This window comes from Macrosteles quadrilineatus, unplaced genomic scaffold, assembly GCF_028750875.1.
Source record: "Macrosteles quadrilineatus isolate MER2022 unplaced genomic scaffold, UCM_ALF_1.0 Scaffold_1__1_contigs__length_201487025, whole genome shotgun sequence".
Taxonomy (NCBI): domain Eukaryota; kingdom Metazoa; phylum Arthropoda; class Insecta; order Hemiptera; family Cicadellidae; genus Macrosteles; species Macrosteles quadrilineatus.
In genome coordinates, this window is record NW_026542594.1 from 183,342,081 (window position 1) to 183,368,310 (window position 26,230).

Genomic DNA, 26,230 nt, shown 5'->3' on the forward strand with positions numbered 1-26,230 from the left:
TTTTGTCTTCAAAGACAGTTTTCGTCAATTTTTACTCTGGCTCAAAGTCAAAAGAGAGTGATACTTAAAGTGTGGAGTTTTAGAATTCCCTATGCATTATTTAGTCATACTTTTTGATGGTTTATATATTACAGAATTGACCATAAAAACTGCACGGATAGAAATGAAAAAAAATGCAATAAATGCTGTATCTAAATTCTTTTGAACCTTGGATTTGTCACTGTGGAGAGAGATCATTCTTTTTGAGTTCAATGACTCAGATGTATTGTGTATCTTGCATGTTTTTCTCTAGTGGCTGGTTGACCTATACCACAGAGAAGTAGGCTACAGAGAAAATTTAAACACACTTATGGAACAACCGTTCGCTTTCTGCTCTAGTATGTTGTGCCATAGACAAAAAGAATTAAATATTGACTGTCAGCCCTGCTGTGGTTACCATGGTTACGGTACCATAGGTTCTGGCGCACAATGCTGGGAGCGCCGTGTAGTTACGTAGTGTGTGTAGTGCGCTCCCAGCGGTGTGTGCCAGAACCTATGGTAACCGCAGCACACCCGACATTCTACATTTCTTTTTGTCTATGGTTGTGCCGGAAATATACTTGACGAGTAAGGAAGAGCCAAGTGGCAAGCACTGTGCAGAAATTCCTATTGCACAGAGCAGAGGGCCTTCCTCCGCCACGAGAATTGTAGTACATGATGGTGAGATGGGTGGTTTTGGACTTTGCCCTTAACACCCAGCGACTAGTGCTGGACACCACTTACGTGTACCATGAATCATGAATGTTTCCTTTGTAGCTTAATTCTCTAGGCCTATACTATGAAGGTGATCTGTACCTTGAAAACTGTGGTCTTGTCGTCGCTGTCATTGTTGTTGAAGTGCCTAGGGGTGGAAGGCTCACTGGCAGGTCGCTGACGCCGAGGTAGGGGAGTCAGCAACGGATGTCCGCTGCCTGTAGACGAGTCGGAGTTCTGTCTCACACAGGTTTGACATCTCCGCTGCGCCAGACGGAACGTCACACTCTCGTAGCGCTGTGACTCTCCTTGGATCTGAAGGAACATTGACCGTGGTCACAAAAGTATATCCTAAGTAAGATATTTGTCCAATTGTCATTATTGTCATGTATCATTAGCTGAGTAAGATATAGTGAAGCTTGCCAGTTCAATATTGAGAATAGTTTTTAATGGTTCAAAACTAGACCTAGGTGTCTTTGACCATTGTGTATTTAAAATTAACCAACCAGGACCATATTTTACCGACGGAGGACATAGCGATTGCTGAGGGTCTTTGCCTAGAAAGGTGCCTCACTTAGAGCCTCAAACGAATTATTTTCTCTTGAAAATTTAATCTAACCAATAATCTTTTGGTTGGTTCATTTCTCAAGCCAAGTTTTTATTTTCGCAACCGCTGAAAGAGTTCATGAAAGGTGCACAGTAAAAAAAAACAATTATGTAAGATCCAAGAGACGATGATGAAGTCTCCGCAACTGCAAAAGATGTTCACAATTCCTATGTGTGACCACAGGAAACAGACGATCAGGATTGCATCACAATCTTGTAGATGATGATGTTGTTTCCACAAAAAGGATAGATGTTCACTATTTGAGCTTCCCCTAAAAATATTTGGGGTCCCAGGAATAATTTTAACACCTACCAAAAAGTACACTTATTTACCAGACTAAATGTGTGCAGATTTTAGTTACACTGGTGTAACCCATTGATAAATTAGATGAGGGTATCCATACATTTTGCCTAACTCTATATGTTATATTTGAATTTTTTACCGGGTTGTAAGTGGTGACAAAGTCCGCAGGGGGAGGTTCCATGTGATGACACTCTGTTGTGGACATCTGGAAGCTCTGGACACTCATGGAGTCGCACCTGGAGGATGACTGGTGACGCACCCGTGGGACAGTGCCCGGGGGCTGACCCGGGGGACACGACGGTACCCTCCACCTGGGGGACAGAGTCACTCTCAAGATCTCACATTAGTGGGACAAAATACCCAAATATCACATCAATCTGTACTGAGTCTAAAGTATTGTTTCTTTCAAATATAGCTGGGGTCCAAAAAATCCTCATCTCTTAATATGTAATTGAAATATATCTTTTGTGTAGCCAGTATATAACTGTGTAACAAACATACTATGAATCTTCATGTATGTTTATGTACATGGAGTAAAATATTCTGTCATGTAGCTATCGTGTTAACATATTTAAGCAAAATTACTCAGTGTACTTTCCTTGCATTTTGTGTAGTTTATAACTCAGGATTTGTCTTTAAAAGACTGTTCGTCAGGTGAAGAATTTGCCCACTTAACAAGATTGTGACAGAGAAGTAAGGTACAGCGGAATTTGATTATGAAACCATGCGCTTTTCAGCTCTAGTATGTTGTGCCGGAAATATAATTGTGACAAACAAGGAAGAGCCCGTGCGGCGAGCACTGTATAGAAATTCCTACCACAAATGGCACAAGGTCTTCCACCATGAGCGTTTCAGTACATGAGGCAGAGGTGGGCTTTACCCGAGACACCAGCACTAGTGCTAGACAACTCCTTATGTTTCCTCTATGCCTTACTTCTCTGTGAAATTATTAGATATGATTTGTCCTTATAGATGCCGTTTATATTTTGCACTCACCAACAGACTACTTTTGTGGCTTCTTTGCGCACTGACTCGTTGCGGAAAACATAAACAAACGGATTCAACGAAGACCCAGAAATGGCACAAATTGTAACTAGTGACCTGAAAACAATAACATAATCAATGAAAACAAACAATCTCCCAAAATATATTTTCTAGATAAACAAACTAACACAATACAGTAGGTACCGTAGTATGGATTTTGTCAAAAGGCTACTGTATCAGTAGTTTTTATATCAGCTTTAACAAAATTTAGCACCCTTTAACAACTTTATTGCATGATGGATAGCTTCTGGATCACTAAAATTAGCAGAATATGGTTTACTTTACCTTGCCTAAAATGATTCTGTTTAGTCGTCAAACACGACAGCTGTTTCGTGCTACAATGAGCACATCTTCAAAGTGAAGAAACACAAAATCAACACATTTCGCCCGCGGTTGAGCACAACAAAAACACATAAAGTACATGAAGTTGGCGGTACTTGGCCAAGTGTTTTAATATGTTGTGTTTGTGTGAACTTCATGTTCTTGATGTGTTTTTGACGTGCTCAACCGCGGGCGAAATGTGTTGATTTTGTGTTTCTTCACTTTGAAGATGTGCTCATTGTAGCACGAAACAGCTGTCGTGTTTGACGACTAAACAGGATCATTTTAGGCAAGGTAAAGTAGACCATATTCTGCCAACTTTATTGGTTGAATATTTGACCAATTAGAAGACACTACTGAGAAGTGACCCCCTTTCTATCAAAGTTGTAGCCAATTTTAGAATAGCAATTAACGTAATTGAATTGAACCTTTGACAGAGTGTCATGCTGTCAATTACCTAGGTACTGATTTCTGACCTCCACATCAAACATTAACAGAGCCAAATGAAAATGGACAACTTATTGCAAGCTGCAGCACATTCATGTTGAACGGAGTTGATTCGATTGATTGATTCAGTGTTGATTGACGAAAAGAGGTATTCAATTTTTACAGTGGTACACTTTTTAGAGGCTCATTTAACATTATTCCATTTCAACAAAAGATTGTTACCTGGCCTTGAACTTAGAATGGGATATGACTGAATGCTAAATGGGCTGGAGTATGAATGTCTCTAGTTTAAGAGACAATGCTTGGATGCAATATTACTTTTGGTCGAAAAATAAATCTTGTATATGTCAGTAAAAATCAGGGCCGTACTCATATCAGTTTTCCGGACAGTTTGACCAGGGCCCAAGTTTAAGGGGAGGGAACCGGGCCTAAAATCTTTACGGGGGCCTGCCAAAGCTGGGTACGGCCCTGATAAAACTTTTAAACGAAACCAATTATTTATTTTCAAATACTAAAAAACACTATTTCAGTGCTTTAAGCAAAATATCTCTTTTGGGAATTACAAACATTACATTTTGAATTTAATCTTTGATTACTATTTTGGGTATATTGAAATATTAATCCTCTGCAAAATTTAGTCAAGGTTTTTCAATGAGTACCGGTACAGAAATATAAACATTTTGACACTTGTCTTCAGTGAAAACATTGCATGCTGTAAAATAAAATTCGAGTTGGTTGATAAGGTAAACACAATATAGATAGGTACTCATGTTCTTCATGATTTTCATCTTGTTTCTTATGTCTTCAAGAAGAAGTATATGTAAAATACTGAATTGAAGAACATAATCCAGATTTTATTATTTAAGTAATACAATCTGGAAGTACGTGATGCGTTTGATGAAAACTGGGAATCTGTATGTTTTAAGGAAAAATCCTGAAAAATAATTTTGAAGAATTTCAAAACCCATAACACTATTATTTTTGTGACCCAATCTTTTAACGAGTCACTCTCAATGAGCCAGAAGACTTTTATTTTTTACAAATATCTAGAATATAAATATAATAATGAGTTATGCATTGAAATAGAGGATTGCATCAAATACTCCTGCATTCTTCTACTTTCAGACTAATCAGATTTTCCACCTGTAAATTAATAATTTTCATAAAATATTTAACTTAGAAATTCACTCCACCTACCTGGGTAACGATACTCCACCCCAGGTTTGACTTGTGGAGGACACAAAGTATGGTGTCCAACAAAACAGATAAGAGGCTATAACCATCACCTGAAAAAAAAAACAGTCAAAAACCAATTAAAGAAATGTATAGTTAGCGGTTATTTTTCTCGGTTCCAACTTTACTGTATTAACTATACATGGATATACATGGATTATAGCCTTGAAGTGAGCCCAAGAATTGATGTGTGGTTTTTTTTAGGACTTCACCTTATCTTCATTAATGCCAGTGAATTTTTCTGCTCAAATGAATGCTCGGTTGTATAAATGTGACATGATTATGGCCTTACAGACAATTGGAGGCTGGAAAAACTTCTATTGGGTCTCCCTGCAAAATTGTTGGCCAACCAGGTATTTATTAAGTTACCGTACTTTTATGGTAATCAAAGTTTTATTTAATGAAATAATTCTTATCTTTCTCTTTAATTTATGAAGAGAACAGATTCATCTAGTTCAAGTGGTATTTATTGCTACCAAAAACTATGATTAATAATATGACACCAGTCGCAAGCGAACTGGGAATACACATGCATGCACCCCAAGTGAGTCCTAGTAAATATACAGTGACTTGTTTGTTATCTTTGTATTTATGTGTCATTATGTTCAATGTATTTGTGTTCAATGTAAATTTTACCTCATAAATGTAAGCCTACCTAAAGATGTGGTATTTTCTACAAAAATAGTACTATAACAACTTCCTGGGACCTTGGACATTGTAAAGGTATGTCAAATGAATATTTTATACTAGGATGAATTAATTACTATTCTTAACTAGTTGATTTAACTTACAGCAGTCTTAACAGCACGACCTTCTTCACGAAAGAACAATGCAGAGAATGTCGCATTGGAAGTCCTTCGAGCCAACTCCAGATCTGTTGTCATACTTTGTCGTCTCGTACGCAGGCTGTTCCTAAAGTCAGCAAAATTGGAAATAATTTTACTAACCCTGTCTTAAGGCTGTTGTATCTAATTCAAGATCTTTATTAGAGTAACATGGCCATACTTCAAGTATAACTACTGCAAGTATAACTCAACAAAACACCTGAAGGTATACTTGATATGTACTTGGGTGTCAAGTTTATAACTACTAGTAGGTTTGGGCTTTTGGTTGACCAGTGTTGTTTTGTTACTGCGGCAGATTGCATTATGGTCTGATCAATAGCTTCTGCACTGAGGTAAGTAGATTTAACTTCTAGGAATCTCAGTTTATAAAACAGTCAGTGTTTGGCCTTTGATGTATTTAAATAAATAATGCTTTCATGTCCATTGTCCTTGTGCAAGCATTAAGTCTACTACTCATGAGTGTGGATGAGATGTGTACGATTAAATAAACGCTATCATCCATCTGACATTTATTTTCCCCCATTATCTTGATAACATTCCTTATCATAGTGAAGCAGAGTAGGTATTTATGTTTTTTTTTTTTTTTTTTAAACACCCAACAAATTTCCATAATTTTAAACTCTAACTTTGACAGCAATAAGGGTTGTAGGTACAATTTTTTTTTAAAGGAGCGTACATAATGGATTTCAATAAAACTCATTTGAGCAGTTTTGTAAAAATCTTATTATTCATTATTTTTATGAGTTATCATATTAAAAAAAATCCAAAAATAAAAATAAATGCCTGAAGATGCTTTTAATTAGTACCTAAATACAAAATTGATCAAAATCAGACCACAGGATATATATGAATTTGAACGGATGGTGTTTTTGGCCTCTAGAGACCTCAAAACTAAAAAGTAAACCAGTCCCGGATCCAGGTCTTACCATTAGTACTACGGTAATAGCTTATTCCCTATAAGAGAAATTCGCCAAAAGCTTGCTAATACCAAGGTGTATTGACCAAAAACATATTTTACCTGTGCGCCGCGACGTACATCCTGACATAGATCAGCACCAGAGCAATAAGAGGAAAGGTGAATCCCAGCAACAGCACGACAAGAGAGTGAGTCAGCCAGAAGACTGGGGTCTCACATGTCATGAGGAGGTGAGGTGATGCCAGCAGTGCAGAAAGACTCCACGTTACACCAATCACTAGAGAGCCGAAAATATAAAGGTTACAATCGCAACATAGATGTTGAAGTCAAATAACAAAGCCGATATACTAGTCCAGTCCTTTTTCAAAATTTAAGGAAGGTTTCTTGGGTCCGCAACCAATTTTTTCAGTTGAATATTTGACATGTTGATCAGCTGTCGTTTGTTGTATCATTGTTAGGGTGAGATAAAGTCCTGGCATGGAATAAATAGCTTCCCGTCAAACCACGTACATTTTTCGACTGGAGTATAGTTATGGTCAAACCACGTACATTTTGTGACTGGAGTATAGTTATAATCAAACCACGTATATTTTGTGACTGGAGTATAGTTATGGTCAAACCTAGAAATTTAGAATACCAAAACCCAAATAAGAAACCTGTTTAGTTACCTTGCTTGGCACAAAAAAACACGGGTATGTTTATGTTAACCTAAATTCAAGAACTTGAATTGAACTTTGAAGAACTTGGATTTAACTTTGTTGTTGTTGTCAGAGCTCTTGTGCAAGAAATCAGGCAAATGTTGCCGATAGGAGTAGTTGGTTGTGTTGCTAGCCTAGTGGTTAGCATCTCGGATTTCGGTGGGGGAGGGATGGGTTCAATCCCCGGCATATCCACAAAACTTTAATGGGTTTGGACCGCTTTCCCTTAAAAGTGTTTGAAATGACTTCATAACAAAAATGCCACTGGCGTAGATACAAGAAAAAAATAGTTATTTGTGTGCAAAGTGACACTTTGCTGCACATGAGAGAAAGTTTCTTGGGTGCAGCAAAGACAATTTGCGCTCGTTACACATTATATTTTTCCCACAGTTACTATAAAGCATAGAAATACTTATTCTTTCAAACACTATACAACACGTTTTTAGGTTAGGTTAAATCCAAGCTTGAATGAAATGAGAAACACTGCATCAGCTGTTCATCTTATAGTCATACTATCTTTAAGTGATGACAACTCATTTTCAAGAGGACACCATTACGTGCCTAATAAAAGTAAACTGTTTTGTGTTGGTTGGAATAATGGAATGCAGCAAAAAAAGAGTGCGGAAAAAGTAAGTAAATGCATCAATTAGCAACTTTCTGTGCTATACAGTGTCAGGTGAATGTAGGAAAAACAATTGTAAAACTATAAAATGTTTATTATGCAATCAAAACTGAAATAAATTGACTCCTGACATACAGATACTACTGACACTAACAAAAACATTAACTATCAATATTTATTTGTTTTAAAAATATTTAGGCTTATATGAAACTATTTATTCTTCGTCGCAGTACTAGTATTTATGATAATTATTGCAGTTCAGAATACAATTTACTAGTTTCATCAGTGATGATGGTTATCTCTTTGCTCCATTGCTGCCAGCCTCTCTGTCTAAATGGTGTTACGTGTATAACACGAATACTAAAACAATAATTACGCAAAAATGTCAGCAGTTTCAAAACAAAACGGCCAAAGTCTTAAATTTCGATTCTTATGAATTTCGAAACGAATCTAGAAACCGAAACTTTTGGTGGTTTTAAGTTTTGGTTTTGACACATCACAACTTTGCCATTGAACAAACAGGAAATTTACGACGTCAATAAATTAATGAGCAGTTACCAACATCTGGACCAATAATCCTCACAAATCAGCTGATGCAATAATTAACAACTAAAAAGGAATGACGAATTACTTGTCACAGTAAACTTGTGACGAATGCGCGAGGATTAGCAACAGCTGATAGCTCGGTGCATGTCACTGGCTTAATCCTTTTACCGATACGCCAGAAACAAAGGCTGCACAGATGACGGATTATTGTATAGGGAAGGTCAGGTCGGTTTGTGTGTCAACACTAATTTGTATTTTTTGAACGATTGGATCCAACTGTAAAAGTTATTTGAGTTTTAGTTGGGCGATGGATATTGGGTGAATATTAATTACTAACAGTTTCTTTATTTGAGTAAAACTGGTACTAATAATTAGAGATTATAGACGAAGTTGCCAATACAATTAGGTATTGTTTACACTGTACCTAATGTGAAAACTTAAAATGTTTAGAAGTTTAGGATCTTCTGTATAAATAATTTATTCACGTGTACAGGATATTTTCTTTAAGAGATTAGTTACAGCTCTTTCTGGATTATAAGTAAAATTAATAGAGTTGTAAGAAATACTAAAAACTTTACTGAAACTTTACTAAAAAGTTCACTCATTGCCTACTAATGGAGAGCTAAAAGGTCAAACACATAACTTCATAGATTGTTTCAGACAAATAATACAATATCAAAACGTTGTAAGACTTACATATCAGGAATTTCTGACATTGATTAATTCCTAGAGAAAAAAAACAACAACATCTGGACAGAAAATCATTATAAACTGAGAATGTATTTCAATCCGTTCTTGATGTTTTACATTTTCGTTACAACACAGGGCAATAAATTTGTAATAGTATATTACGTTACGGTACTAGTCCTGAAAATAGGTGTTTACGGACGAGTGGGGTTGTTCCCGTGCAAGACGAAGTCGAGTACGGGATTACCATACGAGTCTGGTAAACACATTTTGGACGAGTGACGTACGATAGTTTACGCCATACTACTAAATCCGTACAAATCTTTAACCGCTTGATGACTAACAATCACTAATCATAATCTCTAAGAGAGGTTATGTTTTTGTTTATAATCTAACCACTCTCACTCATTGCCAAATACAGTATATAATCAGCTGATTAGTGTCCGGTAAAACTCATTACAATACAGTAGTACGTAATGAACACCCATTTGATTAAGCTGACGGCAAACAGTCTTTTTTCTGGACTAAATCCTTGCGTGGGAAGTACGTCAAAACAGTGTAGTGTGGTGTAAAAAATATTTTGTTGGCAGTACCATTGATTTTATGCTATACCACTTTTTTGCTTATTAGACAGCCATACAAGAAAATACACCGGTATTGCCATTTTTGTCTTGCAGCCTTGTATTACAGGAGGCCATGGTAGTACTCATGATACACTTAACACGAACTCGTGAAGAAGCAACTATCTGGAAATCTAACCTGCCAGACTCCGTCTGCGGGTGACTGTCATGGCGTAGTGCAGGGGCGAAAGGACGGCTCGGTAGCGGTCCAGCGCGATGGCGACGATGGAGAACACAGTGGAAGTGGCGACCAAGGCACTCATACCTGCCGAGAGCCAGGGGACTCTGGACACCAGCACGGGGGCGAGAACCATGGCGGAGATTAGGTTGGAGAATACTAGGCTTCCTACGAACCTGGAGAAAAGAAAGTACACTGACTTTGGCAAAACTTCTCTATGTAAATTGGAAGAACAGAAAACTACTTGCTAAAAAGTTAAAGCAGGATTTTATTCGTGCATTTACAACTAAGATTGCTCTTTGAGATAAGAGTCCTTGGAGGCCAGCGGCCATCTTGGATTATTTCAAACAGCTGAAGGGTATTTATCATCCAACAATGTTTGTTCGAATATCAAAGTGATTGTAATTTAAATATCTAGTGCCCTGTGAGATCAGAAACTTCTTGTTTTCTAATTGTTTTCCAAATGAGTCCATGGAAGCTAACGGCCATCTTGGATTTGCCCTCCGTAAGAGCAATGTTAATTTTGTTGATTTCAAACAGCCACTCAAGAGTTGTTTACCATTTCAAAATATTGTTTCAAATACCAAAGGGATTTGAAGGCTAGCCTAATCCCTTACCCTTAACTAGTCATCAAATTAAGAGTAACAAAGACTTTCTAATCAAACCTCCCGTTAATCTGTTTAAAATATCATTTCCACAACTTAAAACGTATTGGATTTTGTAACCCAAGATTCACTATTATAAAATATAACCTGCTCAATACTGTGATTGTAATTTATATTTTTTGTGAATTCTTAGTTGTTCTAAATCTTAAATGAAACTTGGTAGCTTTGTTTTCAATGCCAATGTCCACTTCAAAGCAAATTTTATATCACGATATCGTAGAGTTAAGCTTAAGAATGCTTAAGCAAGCCGACAATTCTGATCCTAATTCCTCTGAACCTAAATGGTACCCCTTTAGTAGAATATAGTCAAGATATATATAATATAGTCAATATCAATATCAATCATTGAGATGGGAACGCCACCTAGGTGCGTATTTTAACCCAAATATGAGTGAAGAATGGTGTGAGATGGTCTGTGTAGCTTTGTTACTGACTATGATCAGCTGTTTCATTAGCCAGGATCATTTAAAGCCCAATGATCAGGAACAGCTGGGTCTAACTATTAGTGTGATAGTCCACAGCCTTGTCCAACACCTTAAAAATGCATATATTTTGTGAAACTAGTCATGCCAGTTTGTCCCAAGTGCCTATAGTTACCGGTTAGACGGAGAGCGCAGAGCAGGCCTACGATAGAACACGATGAGGACGAGAGAGTTGGAGATCAATCCGGAGACGGCGAGCACAGACAAGCAAACATCTACGATGGCTGCAACAACAATAATGGGTAGTTAGGTTAGGTTGGAAAAGATTAGCTGCGTTTAGTTAGAACATCTCAGCACAGACAAGCAGACATCTACGATGGCTGTACCAACAATAATGGGCCAAGAGTTAGGTTAGGTTGGAAAAGATAAGCTGCGTTTAGTTAGAACATCTCAGCTAAAGCACAGACAAGCAAACATCTACGATGGCTGCAACAACAATAATGGGTCAAGAGTTAGGTTAGGTTGGAAAAGATAAGCTGCGTTTAGTTAGAACATCTCAGCTAAAGCACAGACAAGCAAACATCTACGATGGCTGCAACAACAATAATGGGTCAAGAGTTAGGTTAGGTTGGAAAAGATAAGCTGCGTTTAGTTAGAACATCTCAGCTAAAGCACAGACAAGCAAACATCTACGATGGCTGCAACAACAATAATGGGTCAAGAGTTAGGTTAGGTTGGAAAAGATAAGCTGCGTTTAGTTAGAACATCTCAGCTAAAGCACAGACAAGCTAACATCTACGATGGCTGCAACAACAATAATGGGTCAAGAGTTAGGTTAGGTTAGGTTGGTAAAGATAAGCTGCGTTTAGTTGGAACCCCTCAGCACAGACAAGGGAAATGCTCTCAGCAAGCTACAACTGTAGGTAGCACTGAACGAGATTGCGAGACGTTGTCCACAATTTTTACCAGGGGATAAAGTAAATTGTGCATAGCACAGAGCTAGGATTTTGTGGGATGGATACCTTAAGAAGTTATTAGCTTTGACTATCAACTCTATCATAGTAACATCGTACTTACTGTCGGACATTATAAATTATATAATAATGTAAACTAATTATAAGCAGTAACAACTCGCAACGAAACATAAGCTGCGACGTTCCACGATTCCATTGTTGCGACGTTCCGCAATCCCAGTGACAGACGCGTCACAACAATGCTTGTCAACAGATGTTAAATCACGATCGTTAGAACAGAAACGGTATGCACCATAAATATAAACTAATGACGTCACTAGCGTAAACACAATTGAGCATTACCATTGACTATACCTACCTGTAGGCATTACTTAAAAGGAACTGTGAATACAGTTAGTTATGTTTGCGAATTTCCCATATAGGGAATAAGCTATTAATGATATTAGTATAGGATTAGGATGTTTATGATTCATACAGTTTCTGTTCCAACATTCGTTTGTTAATATTATGAATTTCTTGTAGAGTGTTATTGTAGACATTATAAATATAGATCGTTCGTCGGTACGAAAATTGTTATCAAATAAAAAATGAGGACGGGTCATCACTAAAAGTAATTGACATTATAACTTTATTAAACGTAGTATAACTGAACATGAGAATGATTTACAAGTGAAACCAATCATTTAAAATTTTTTAATGGTAATCCAGAAGCTTAGGAAGATGCTTTGGATAGATAAAAGTCTGGCAAAATTCGGGTTGACAGAGCCAGACACGAAGAACTTTGGAAACATAAATATATTATTAGTTAAGGTTTAGTAGAGGCTTAACGCAACCAAGCACGAAGAACCACGAACGTGTGTCAAGAGTAAATTAGGATGGCTTTGAGGTTATAATTGGCGAGATAGAAATCGTATACATTCTAATTAAGTTCCGAGAACTGAGTGAAGCAAATACATATGACGATTAATGGAGAATATGTAGTTTCAGTAACATTTGCAACTTGATTTTAAATTCAGTCTGGAATTGATTTGAAATGTTTAAGATTCTAGCTAAACACCTTAAAAGAAGTTTACCTTCAGTTAAAGATTCATTACATCCATTCCCAAGTATTAGCAAGTGATTTTACCCTCCCTGATGCAGCAAACCTAGAGTACTCGTTAAACTAATTCTATTTAAATAGGAAATAAATGTGATATTTTGAAGGAGACATTTTAGTGTAAATCCAATCAGGCAAACAGAAATTCGCTTAGTCTGCAGGTTTGCTACGGCGGGGGTATTTCATTTGTGTGTCAGCGCCTAGAACTAGTGATTTGTTAAGCGATAGTTAACTTCCAAATAATACACCGTTTATTCCAGCCTAAACGCATATGAACGAGTTTCACATTTGACAAGTAATGTCAAACACTTGAATTTTTATGTCTTAAATGTCTCTCACATAAAAATACGACTCCTTGTTTTAGCGTTATCAATGATCGACTTCCATCAATAGCATTAGAACCAATAGAAGAAGGACTCTAAAGGAAAATTATATACTAACATTTGATTAGAAACAGTGTGTGTTTTGTATCTTATAGAGGTAGCATATAGAGGTAACAAAAAAATATAATTATTAAGCTACACCGCATCAAATAACAACTCGAGCAAAAATGATCCGATTTTGACGAAATTTGGTACAAACGTGTAAACCTGCATTAATTTGAACGAGTTCGCGAACCAGCATTATCGGACTTTGATAACGGGGTTTTATCATCGATTTCTATTACTACAACTGTAGTAATAATATAAATCGATGGGTTTTATGGGGGGTTTTATTGGGTAAAAATTGGGTTTCCCATTTTTGACCCAAAAAACATAAAATCTAACAGTTTCTCTACAAACCATTTTGTAGAGCAAAAAAAAACAAAACAAACAAACAAATAATTTAGTATATTGATCCGTTATTATGCGCCTACGGGTTACGGAGAAAATTAAAAAAATTGTATCGCATTTCCATCAACAGCATTAGAACCAACAGAAGAAGGACTTAAGGAAAATTATCTACTAACATTTGATTAGAAACAGTGTGTGTTTTGTATCTTATAGAGGTAGCATATAGAGGTAACAAAAAATATAATTAAGCTATACCGCATCAAATAACTTCTCTTAGAGTGCACTTTGATGCGAGATACCTCCGTAAATCCAATAACCCCAGTTCGTGCATCGCTTGGAATGCATCAAAGAACGGAAATGGGAAAATGCTGCTGCAGCGATGGCGGAATGAAACAAAATCCAATCTGCGCCAAGGAAAAATCGTTTCATACGTTTTATTTTGGTTCATAACACTACAGGGTAATAGTGTTATAAGTTATAGTTATTTGAAAACCTCCTTTGAATAAACTAAGAAAAAATAAGAATTTAGTCGTTAAATTTGTGAAGTAAAAAAGTATTAGTTTTAAAGCTGAATGCGAACTCACATTTCTAATGTACGCCTGTTTTAATTAAGTAAAAATATTTATCCAGTCCATAAATTTAAACATAAATAATTTTAAAACAATTTTGAAAAAAATAAATCATTTTTTAAATACTGTACTTAGAGGATAAAATCAATAAATAGTTTTTACATTTTTTTACTTTTAATAGCTAGCTAGGCAATTGAGTAACTTTAGCCACCATATTAATAAGAATATTAAAATCTTGATAGCAAAATAAAGAAACAACCATTTTGGCCATACATAGTAATGATGTATTATTTAAAAATTAAACGAGCTCAACCAAAATGTAAAAAGTTATTTACACGAAAGAAATAGAATCATGTGTCCTTATATATCACTAATAAAAAAGCATTTTTGGAATGTAACATTTGGACCCTAGACTCTTTCATTAAACTATGTTCTCTTTCAGTAAACATCATGGCATCTACTAGTCTATATAAACAACATGTGTGCTCTTAAATACAGAAATAAACCTCTCTAATAGTTATAATTATTCTGATCTTAACTAATAATAATAATGACGAGGGACAGAGGTTTTAAAAATATAATGTTTAATGGGACATTAACAGTTATTAAAACTAAGGCTACAAAATTTCTCAGGGGCGGGAATATCCATAGTTTTGTTTAGCTTTGTAATAATGAAATAGAAAGTTCACACTAATCTTCTATTTTAAGGAGTTTGTCTTCAGGATTATATAATTATTCTTCTTTCTTCAATTTGGTAATCAATATCAACACTTTATTTTAAAATATACCTAATTTGAATTTTACAATTTAGCTATCACAACTATATTTAATAATTACTGTTGATCTGTTCTTCTTGGAAACCCTTTCCACCTGTTCATTGTTGTGAATCACCTCTTCATTTATTATGAAAACATGTGTTGAATTTTATTTATAATCTTCAACAAAGATGCGTTGTATTTTAATTGTAGAAATTGTTTGGAATAATAATTTTGATAAGCCAATGAATAAATTTTTATTATAAATCATAATTTAATGTTAAAACAACATTTTGTAATCTATATATAAAGCCAAAAGTACCCATGAACTTTTGAGAAAACTACAAGTCACACCCCCCTAAACCATATACTTAAAATGTTCGTCATGACGAGAAACCATGCGCAAAATTATCCATTATTTCATAAATTGCCCTATAAGGTCGTAATTGCTTTCCAAAGGGAACTTTCCATTTACCTAATGTTAAAAATACCTCAGCTGTTATTATTTGTTTGCATTACCATTACTGTATTCGGCTTTGTTCATTTCAGCTTAACTTAACCAATCAATAGTTTTATTAATACTTATGTAGTAAACGGGGTGGAGCCCGTGGGTAACAGCTAGTTAATATTAAACACAGGTTTTGGGAATCTTGGCAAATACATTTTTACATTATTTTCAAAAGATGAACATGAAAAAATATTAAAATATAAAAAAGATTCAGTTTGGAATTTAATTAATTACTATATTTACAAACAATGGTTTTTGAGTCATTACAAAACCCAATGTCAACAGTGATAGAATCTCACCTAAGTATGGAATGTATGAGATTTCATAAAAACATCTCACAAATCTACACGTAATTTCACTCAAAAATTACTTGTATGGAGAATGTTATGCAGTTGACCTCAAATGTGACGTAGTCTTTAATGAGTTCTATATATAATTTTAATGAGATGCGTCATTTGCAACCTTCCACTGAAGCATTCATGATACGTCCAGTCCCCCTTCAATCTACCATTTTAGAAGTTTTATTTTATTCTTCGTCATATCTCAAAATGGTATAACGTAAGATGTAATGTGATAGGTAGTAGGCCTATGGTATGAAATGGTATGGCCCGATTAAGTTTAGATAAAACATATTCCTTAGTGTTGGTGAGTCTATCGTAGTATTTCATAACAAAAGTTTTGTGGGTAGGGTATTTATTACCTAAATTTTCGGGAGTGAAAATATGTATATTTGCTACATGTTTGGAATATTGTTCAAAGAAAAAAAAGGCAATTGGTATTTATTAAACAGATTAGTCGCGGTAAAGAATGGGTTTACTCTATGTTAGAATAATAGTATAGTAAGTTTCGTTGCATCAGCATTGTATTGTTAATTACCACTTGTAAGTATTGTCTACTGGATGCTGTATATGCTATACCCATTATTAGGTATTTTAAAAGCAATTTGTAACTAATTTAATAAACGTAACTCAATTATAATTAATAGTAAATAAATTCATTGCAACAGTAAACAACTATTTATCAATAATATTTTACTATCAAGCGAGTCTATGATGGTTTCATGATAAAAAATACAGATTTAATTAGATTTAGTGGTTGAAAACTGTCAGGCATTTCAAGAAGTTAATCTAGAATATAATTTCGCCCGCAGTTGTGAAGGTGATAAAACGCTGGCGACTCGTCAAATCTGACAAACATTTCAGTAAATCTCCGGTTTCATTTTCTCTATCTCTTTACTGCATCTGTGGGCTTATATAACGTCCGCGACTCGTCTTTAAACCATGAAATAGGAAGAAAAAGAAATAATAATTTTACAATCTTAACATTTTAAACGAACAAGAATGTCATAGAAAGAATACCGTATAAAAATGATTCACTCTCTTACATGAATAATTGTTTTTTAATTGAAACATTAAAAAATTAAATTTATCATGGTTTCTATCTTCATTGTTGATAGGGTTTTCTTGTTCTTGTTATTGTTATTTATACAGAATTCAGACATAGCCTTTATTTGTTGTTAATAATTTTAGTCTGATAGCTTTCTTACTGTACCTCTTGTAAAAATTGTGTCACAGTGGAAATAAATTAAATGAATTGAAAACACCAGTTTCCAATGAAAAGTCTGTTAACAAAACTGTTAAAAAGAATTTAAATATTTCCCGCTTCTAACTGTATAAAAGTACTTAATTAAATATTGCCTTACTTCTGAGCCTAGATAATGGTATATAATCAAATATAAATGAAAGTATTCAAATTGTATGCGTAAACCTATAAAATCGTAAAAGCCAAATTTGTACATATTTTGAAATGAACATGTTTTCTCACTAAATTGCATTGTAAAAATTTAGTAATATGTAATTTAAGATAGGAATAGGCCTGGTTAATAATTTAAATTCATGATTAAACCAATGCTTTAACTGGGCGAATGCGATTATGGTTATTTAAAATGGCACTGTGGTTTAAATAGTGTTTTTATTTTTCTCTTTTATTCTTGGGATTTCTCCATTGTTTTTATGGTGGGAATACAACCATAAACCTACCAATAGACCAGCTCACTCCCCTACAGGATGCATTAATAATAACTTTAAAAAGATATATTATTGGAAACATATTTTACTTTTAATTATTTACAATAACACTTTACATTACTCAAATACCATTTAACATTATAAAACATTTAATCTCCTTTAAATACATTTCTAACAATATATGAGTTAAATATTCTGTTCAAAATATCAAGATAAACTAAACTTTAAAATATCAAGAAGCTAGAAACGCAACATGTTGATTACATTAAATCTTCGCAAACTTCTAAGTTGTTGGCTTACCCTCAAACTGCAAAACATAAATTCGCTCTTTTATACTTGTAATACAGCAAACTTTTAACAACCAAAATCCTCAGAACTTTCAAGATTAAGTATTGTAAGAAATGAATTAATGGGTTTTAAACTATAGTTTCAGAAAAGTTGAAAAGTTTTAGTTGTCATAAGAAATTTGAAATTTAAAATTTAAATTTTTGAAACTGTTGTTTGACAAAAGTTTAAGCCCCCTCTTAACACGTGCTCGCTACTGAGATAATGTACACGAATGTAGAACAATTTTGTTTACAATCTCAATATGTTCGTCTCTTTAACGTATTCATCTACATGAAATCGTGATAAAACATCGTACAGCGAGATTTGAACATGTAACATTTTGGAATTGTGGATTATTTAGATTCAAACTACAAAAGTGTGTTAGCACTTATTCATCCACTAAATAACGCAAACAGTATTCTTCAGTGTTCTTCTTATATTTTTTTTGCATCTATAAAGTACAAATATTGCATGGCAAATGTTTGTAGCGTGGTTTCTTTTGACCCCCTACGATTAAATTAAGAACAGATAGATGGGACCAAAATCGTATATTTCTACGGTTGCTACCAATTAAAAATCATTAAAACATTAAAAAAAAAAAACGCTTGGTTTAGCGACTCTCCATCCCCATTATGTAAAGGGGTTAAAAGATAATTATTGATCAGTAATGTAGTTAAAAATAATGTTAGTGGTCAGTGGTAGTGATAAGATACCATTTTTCGTTAGTATTGGTGTAATCTACAACACACTTTTACAGGGTTCACTGGGTATTAGATTATCCAAAATTTGTTAATATAGAGTTCAAGACAAATAAGAAAGCTGGATATATAATCAGTACAATAATGGTCATGGTAGAAAATTATATTGTTTTGGCAAGAAAGATATTATTGTAAATTATTATGATATAATATTTTCTTGTAATTTTCAAAAGGGGATATAGTCCAGGAGCTGAGGGGGGTTGAGCATGCATGAAAGTAGTACGCAATGTTATTGCTGATTATTGTAATATGGACTGTGGTGATCAAAATTACGTATGTCGCCTATTTCAAAAGTGGTCGATAAGGTGGGGGGGGGAGGGGGCAAACATGGCGGTTTGCGCTATGCGTTAAAACGCTGATAGTTCGAAAACGGTAGAAGATAGAACATCGGTTAAAACGTCGTTGTAATCCTAAAAATGTGGACAACAATAATGGTCATTGGGTCCGAGGTCGTATCTCTATAAATAAACAAGTTATTGTATAAAATATGTAAAAATGGACTTTTCGTGTAGATTTTTTAACGAAAGTAGAATTAATTTGTGAGTGTCGCAAAGAAGTAATATCAAATATCTTTGCTGATAGTTGTAATATGGACTGTGGTGATACAAAATACGCATGTCGCCTACTTTTCAGGTGGTCGAGAACTTGGGGGGAGGGGGGCAAAGATGGCGGAACGCGCTATACATCGAAATGACTGTAGCTCGAGAACGGTACGAGATAGGACATCGGTTAAAACGTAGTTTTAATCCAAAAAATATTACCAATAGAAAAGGTCATTGGGTAAAAAGTCGTATCTTAACTAATAAAAAGTTATAACAATAATAAGTTTAACAAAATCTACATCGTACAGCTATTTTTTTCGAAAATCGTATGGATTGTTGATAAATAATAGTGTAATTACTTAATTACTCGGCTAAATATTAACTAGATGCATTTTCTTATAAGAAAAAAATATATTATTACGAATAAAATGTAAAACACGGCCTCCAAACTACATATAATACTTGGGGTTTCGCCGCAATCAAATGCATAATACAGACTACCACTACAAATCCAATTTTAATTATTATAATGTTGTAGGTTATTACAATATGATTATGTAACAGATTCTTATTTAATACAGTTATATGAAATAAAAAAACATTACTACAAAAGTAAATACCTTATAATAAAAAATACGGCAAATCTCTTCATTCTATCCATAACAATTACACTGGTTGTTCATATTACTTGTTGAATTTAAATAGGTACCTTTTAAATTTCTCTTAGCACCTGTAATACAAATACAAAATTGTAAATATTTTTTTTGATACAAATGTATATACATCTATATATAATTAATGCATGACAGCGGTCAAGAAATTTAAAGTTTATGGTGTTTATATTTACAATGGAATTAAACTACTATATATTATATTTCATATTTAATTATTATCTTATTTGTTTGATTATTTATTTATCATTATTTCATTTATATACTCAGTGTATAATGAAATACAAAATACAAGCAATCATTATTTTAAAAACAGCAGCAATTATAACGCAACCTAACGGACGAACCCCAAGGCGTTTGGAGGCCGTGTTTTACATTTTAAACCATATGTATTCGTAATAATATATTTTTTTCTTATAAGAAAATGCATCCAGTTAATATTTAGCCGAGTAATTAAGTAATTACACTATTATTTATCAACAATCCATACGATTTTCGAAAAAAATAGCTGTACGATGTAGATTTTGTTAAACTTATTATTGTTATAACTTTTTTATTAGTTAAGATACGACTTTTTACCCAATGACCTTTTCTATTGGAAATATCTTTTGGATTAAAACTACGTTTTAACCGATGTCCTATCTCGTACCGTTCTCGAGCTACAGTCATTTCGATGTATAGCGCGTTCCGCCATCTTTGCCCCCCTCCCACCAAGTTCTCGACCACCTGAAAAGTAGGCGACATGCGTATTTTGTATCACCACAGTCCATATTACAACTATCAGCAAAGATATTTGATATTACTTCTTTGCGACACTCACAAATTAATTCTACTTTCGGTTAAAAATCTACACGAAAAGTCCATTTTTACATATTTTATACAATAGCTTGTTTATTTATAGAGATACGACCTCGGACCCAATAACCATTATTGTTGTCCACATTTTTAGGATTACAACGACGTTTTAATCGATGTTCTATCTTTTACCGTTTTCGAACTATCAGCGTTTTAACGCATAGCGCAAACCACCATGTTTGCCCCCTCCCCCCCCACCTTATCGACCACTTTTGAAATAGGCGACATACGTAATTTTGATCACCACAGTCCATATTACAATAATCAGCAATAACATTGCGTACTACTTTCATGCATGCTCAACCCCCCTCAGCTCCTGGACTAATAGCCCAACTCCGCGCGGTGGTCAGATTTAAGATGAGGAAAAGTTGTATGGCCCGAAAGGTCCAGTCCAACTCCGCCTCGGTCAATTTTAGTGTCAAGTTTAACTCCGCGCGGTGGCCACATCTAATCTCTACGCTACCCATCAACCTTTTTGTACTTGTTGTGCTTGGGATTCAAAAGTACAACAAATTACAAAATACAACAAATTACAACAATTTTTTTTTAAGTAGATGGCTAATCTAAATACTTATAGGAAAGCAGGAGCAAATTTTGAATGAAAATCTCTAACTTTACATGGCCAATATTCACAGCGTACAGCAAGGGAGCAATCAGTCGTGAATATTTAATGAGACAGTCAGAATGTTCCGTGGTTCATAATATACCTTCCTGAATAGCCTAATACCTTACATACATTCTTAATCGTTAACAACTCAATAATTTCTACTACGAATAACACCTATGTAATTTTTAAGGATTGATTTTCATCGGGGGTAATTCTCAGACAGGGAGACAGCTCCCCCACTCCTAGCTAAAAACTCACCCTTTTTTGATTTCTTGACAACAAATATACAGATATACAGCTTTAAGGTTACCCTCGGGTGGTAGATCCTCAGGTGGACTCCGAGATACCGGGTGTCAGATTTCATGTCCCTAGTGAAAGAGTACATTGGATGGATTTGAACCCAGGGCCACTGGCACATAAAGACTGACCTCTTAATACTTGACAAACCACCCCCCTTTCCAGATTGTCACACGGCATAGTTTAATGTGGTTCCTGCTAAATACGTTATTATTTATAGAGATAACAAGCCATTTGGTATTATTTTTTTTACATGTTTTTGAGCAATTTTTAATCATTGGAGGTCCATTTTAAAAATTGATGGTTCCAATTAGATGAGGGGTACCTTAGTCTGGTAGACCCAAACTGTGTTATCAGGAAGAATACACACAAATTGTAATTTAATTAACAATATAAATATTTTGTTTAGTTTGATGAGGATACATTGGTTAAAACTACATTATTTGAAAATGTATAGTGATCAAAAGTAAAAAAAAAAAAAAAAAAAAACACTATTTACTTTTGTCAACATTTTACAAGTCTTTACAATTATTAGAAAAAAGGGATCTGATAATACACAGGGTTCTGAAATGTTGAATACAACAGGGTATCCAAATAAAAAGTGAAAAAGTACATAATTGAATAAAAGACAAGCTTTTGAAATTTTGTAAGACGGAAAATTCCAGACATTTTACTATTATCTTTGGTTTTATAAGTTTTTGAATATTCTCGAACTCCATGAAGTATTTTTAACAATTAATTTTCTGTTTTGGGTTAAACACTGGCTATCAAAACCATAATGGGTTTGAGAGTTGCCTCATATACCTAGAAGTGTCGGTCCTACCAACAGCTGGAGAGGAAATTTTATCATTTTGTGTTGATTACGATAAGTTTTTGTTTGCACTTAGCAAATCTACTGGATAAAGGGGTCAGTTAAATTCATGAGATGTACTTTTTTATTTAGGAAATAAATTAATTTTCATTTATTATCTTAAAATTCACACAAGAAAAAAGTTCTTATTACTTAATTAATGGTGTTACAAATCAGTAAGCAAACCAACTAAACTTCAGTGATCCCAGAGACAATTGAAGTTGTAAACTAACTTAAACACTATTCGCCATCTTGTTTGGCTATATTAGATGCAAGGGAGTAGTTGAAACGACAATTTAACCTGAATAATGGTAACTGCAGCAGTATATCCCTCAGGGCAGGATGTGCAATTAAGGTCTGCAAATACAGCCTTGTTTGGGAGTAATTTTGAAAGGTACTTTAATGAAGTATTTTAGTGATTTTTGGAAACTAATTAATACTTTTATTTACGTTCACTTGCAATCAATTAATACATTCATATTTACAACTTTTATTTATAATTTGTAATCTATCTTTTCTTCCTTAACAGTGTTATAGGCTGCAACTCGCCTTTGGCTCGCTGGGGGCTCCGCCAATTGAGCCAAATTTCAGATCTTTAGCTAATCTAGAAGTGGGTAAAATTGATTTAGACCGATGCACCTGTAGGAATAACATTGGGGGGATTCTAATTTTCGTGGGGGGGGGAGTTATATTTGTAAAATGTCAATTTTGAAAAGGGCGCAAGATCAACAATCATGCCTAATTTCAGATATCCAGTTAATATAGAAATGGGTAAACGTGATTTAGACTTATGCACCTGTAAGAATAACATTAAGGGGGGGGAGGATTCAATATTTCGGTGGGGGGTTGAAAATACGACGCCCCCAGGTCCCCTTTTTTGGTTGGGGGTAAATACAAATGGGCCATGGCGCAAGACCTACAATTGAGCCAAATTTCACATCTAGCTAATCTAGAATTGGTTAAAATTGATTTAGACCGATGCACCTGTAGGAATAATATTGGGGGGCCCCAAATTTTGACATTAAACCTAAGTTTTGGGGGTCAAGGAGTAAAGTTACGAAAAAACACGTAGTGTTTAAAATTTAAAGTTAAGTAAGGAGAATACAAAGCAATATTAATTTTTGCAAAAACAAATTATTTAAGTATGAAAAATGGCGAAAACCGGTAAAAATTTAAAGAAATTTACCAAATTTTGAAAGTAGGGCGTTTTTTTAAGGTTAAGGAGTGTGATTTTCGGGAAACACCTAATAAAGGTTTGTAGAAAATTTGATTCCCGTTCACGAAAATCCTTTCAAATCTTTTCTATCTCTCACTGTTTTCGAGCTATAGGCGATTGAAAAAAAATGTGTTTTGTCGTTTTTAGAGGTCCGCCAGTTTGGATTTTTAAGGTGGGTAAAATTTAAAAATGGGACTTTTGCAAAATTTGCCATACACTTATGATCCCTTACTACAATAGTACCAAATTCCAAGTCTCTAGCACGTTTCTAAACGATTCATATGACCATACCAAAGTCATTATATTTTAATCTTATTCTCCATAAGAATGACATGGGGCTCGTAAAAGTGGTAAAAAACCTTCAAATTTTGAAATGAAACCTAAGTTTTGGGGGTTAAGGAGTAAAGATACGAAAAATTATTAAAGGAGTAGAATTTAAAGTAAGGAGAATACAAGAACCAAGGAGAATACAAAGCAATAATAATATTCGCGAAAAGTAATTATTTAAGTATTAAAAAATAGCGAAAACCGGTAAAAATTTGAAAGAAATTTATCAAATTTTAAAAGTATGGCATTTTTTGAAGCTGAAGGAGTGCGATTTTTGGAAAACGCAGGATAGGGTTTTGTAGAAAATTTAATTTTCTTTCGCTAAGATTCATTCAAATCCTTTCTATCTCTTACTGTTTTCGAGCTACATCCGATTAAAAAAACTTGTTTTTTCGTTTTCAGAGGTCCGCCATTTTGGATGTTTGGGGGGGTTAAAATTAGAAAATGGGACTTTTGGGAATTTCACCAGTAATGTAAGATCCCATACTACAATACTACCAAGTTTCAAGTCTCTAGCACGTTTCTAATTGGTTCAGATGAGCATACTAAAGTCGGCATTTTTCAATGTTATTCTCCATAAGAATAACATGGGGCTCGTAAAAGTGGTAAAAAACCTTTAAATGTTGACATTAAACCTAAGTTTTGGGGGTTAAGGAGTAAAGTTACGAAAAAAGACGTATTGTGTAAAATTTAAACTAAAGTAAGGAGAATACAAAGCAATAATAATATTTGCAAAAAGGAATGATTTAAGTATGAAAAAATAGCGAAAACCGGTAAAAGTTGAAAGAAATTTACCAAATTTTGAAAGTAGGGAGTTTTTTGAACCCGAAAAAGTGCGATTTTCGGAAAACATCTTACAGGGTTTTGTAGAAAATTTAATTCCTGTTCCTGGATATACTTTCAAATCTTTTCTAGCTCTTACTGTTTTCGAGCTAAATCCGTTTGAAAAAAACGTGTTTTATCGTTTTCAGAGGTCCGCCATTTTGGATTTTTGGGGGGGTTAAAATTTGAAAATGGGACTTTTGAAAATTTCACCATTAGCTTATGATCCCTTACTAAAATACTACCAAATTACAAGTCTCTAGCACATTTCTAAACGATTCATATGACCATACCAAAGTCATTATATTTCAATCTTATTCTCCATAAGAATAACACGGGGCTCGTAAAAGTGGCAAAAAACCTTCAAATTTTGAGATTAAAAAGTAAAGTTTTGGGGGCCAAGGAGTAAAGTTACGAAAAAACATGTGATGAGTAAAATTTAAAGTAAAGTAAGGAGAATACAAAGCAATACTAGTTTTTGAAAAAAAAATTATTTAAGTATGAAAACATGGCGAAAACCGGTAAAAATGTAATAAAAATTTACCAAATTTTGAAAGTAGGGCGTTTTTTGAAGCTGAAGGAGTGCGATTTTCGGAAAACGCCTAAGAGGGTTTTGTAGAAAATTTAATTCCTGTTCCTGAATATACTCTCAAATTTTTTCTATCTCTTACCGTTTTCGAGCTACATCCGGTTGAAAAAAAGTGTTTTTTTCGTTTTCAGAGGTCCGCCATTTTGGATTTTTGAGGGGGTTAAAATTTGAAAATGGGACTTTTGCAAATTCCACCGGTAATATAAGATCTCATACTACAATACTACGCAAATTAGAAGTCTCTAGCACGTTTCTAAGCGGTTCATATGAGAGTACCAAATTCGGTATTTTTCAATGTTATTTCCCATAAGAATAACATGGGGGGGGGGAAATTCGAAATTTCGGGGGGGTTAACATTTGAAAATGCGACTTTTCGGATTTTTCCCGGGGGTTTGGGCACTAGACCTACGACCACCGAAAATTTCAAGTCTCTAGCTCATCTAGAAGTGGTCTAGAATTTGTATCCCTTAGTTACATATGCGGCTGTATAGTATTTAGACTCGCCTTGTGCTCGCTGGGGGCTCCGCCCCCAGGCCCCCTTTTAATAGTAGCCGTGATGAGAAATGTTCACGGGGGACAGGATGTTGTCCGGAAACATTTTTGCGTAAAAGACGTAGTGATAACTTGGCAGTTGCGAAGTATTCCATAGGGGGATTGTTTTGTGCAAACCAAACAAGTCTTGACATGTTAGAGTCTCGATGTAGGGCCGGTGCTATGATAAATTAAATTTGCTAAGTCCCAACCTCAAAAACTTTCTTCACATCAACAAGCATCGATATAA

General features: G+C 34.5%; 1 protein-coding gene across 1 annotated transcript in view; it reads right to left on the reverse strand.

The window, feature by feature from the left end:
- Positions 1–26,230, reverse strand: part of LOC128983313 (beta-3 adrenergic receptor-like) — a 58,934-nt gene that overhangs the window by 1,941 nt on the left and 30,763 nt on the right. Inside the window, exons 3-10 of the mRNA XM_054402559.1 lie at positions 11,062–11,170; positions 9,761–9,975; positions 6,551–6,725; positions 5,479–5,599; positions 4,652–4,740; positions 2,639–2,743; positions 1,782–1,953; positions 835–1,047 (exon numbers count right to left, since the gene is read on the reverse strand). Coding sequence (XP_054258534.1) covers positions 835–1,047; positions 1,782–1,953; positions 2,639–2,743; positions 4,652–4,740; positions 5,479–5,599; positions 6,551–6,725; positions 9,761–9,975; positions 11,062–11,170 — 1,199 coding nt within the window. The remainder of the gene's footprint in view (positions 1–834; positions 1,048–1,781; positions 1,954–2,638; positions 2,744–4,651; positions 4,741–5,478; positions 5,600–6,550; positions 6,726–9,760; positions 9,976–11,061; positions 11,171–26,230) is intronic.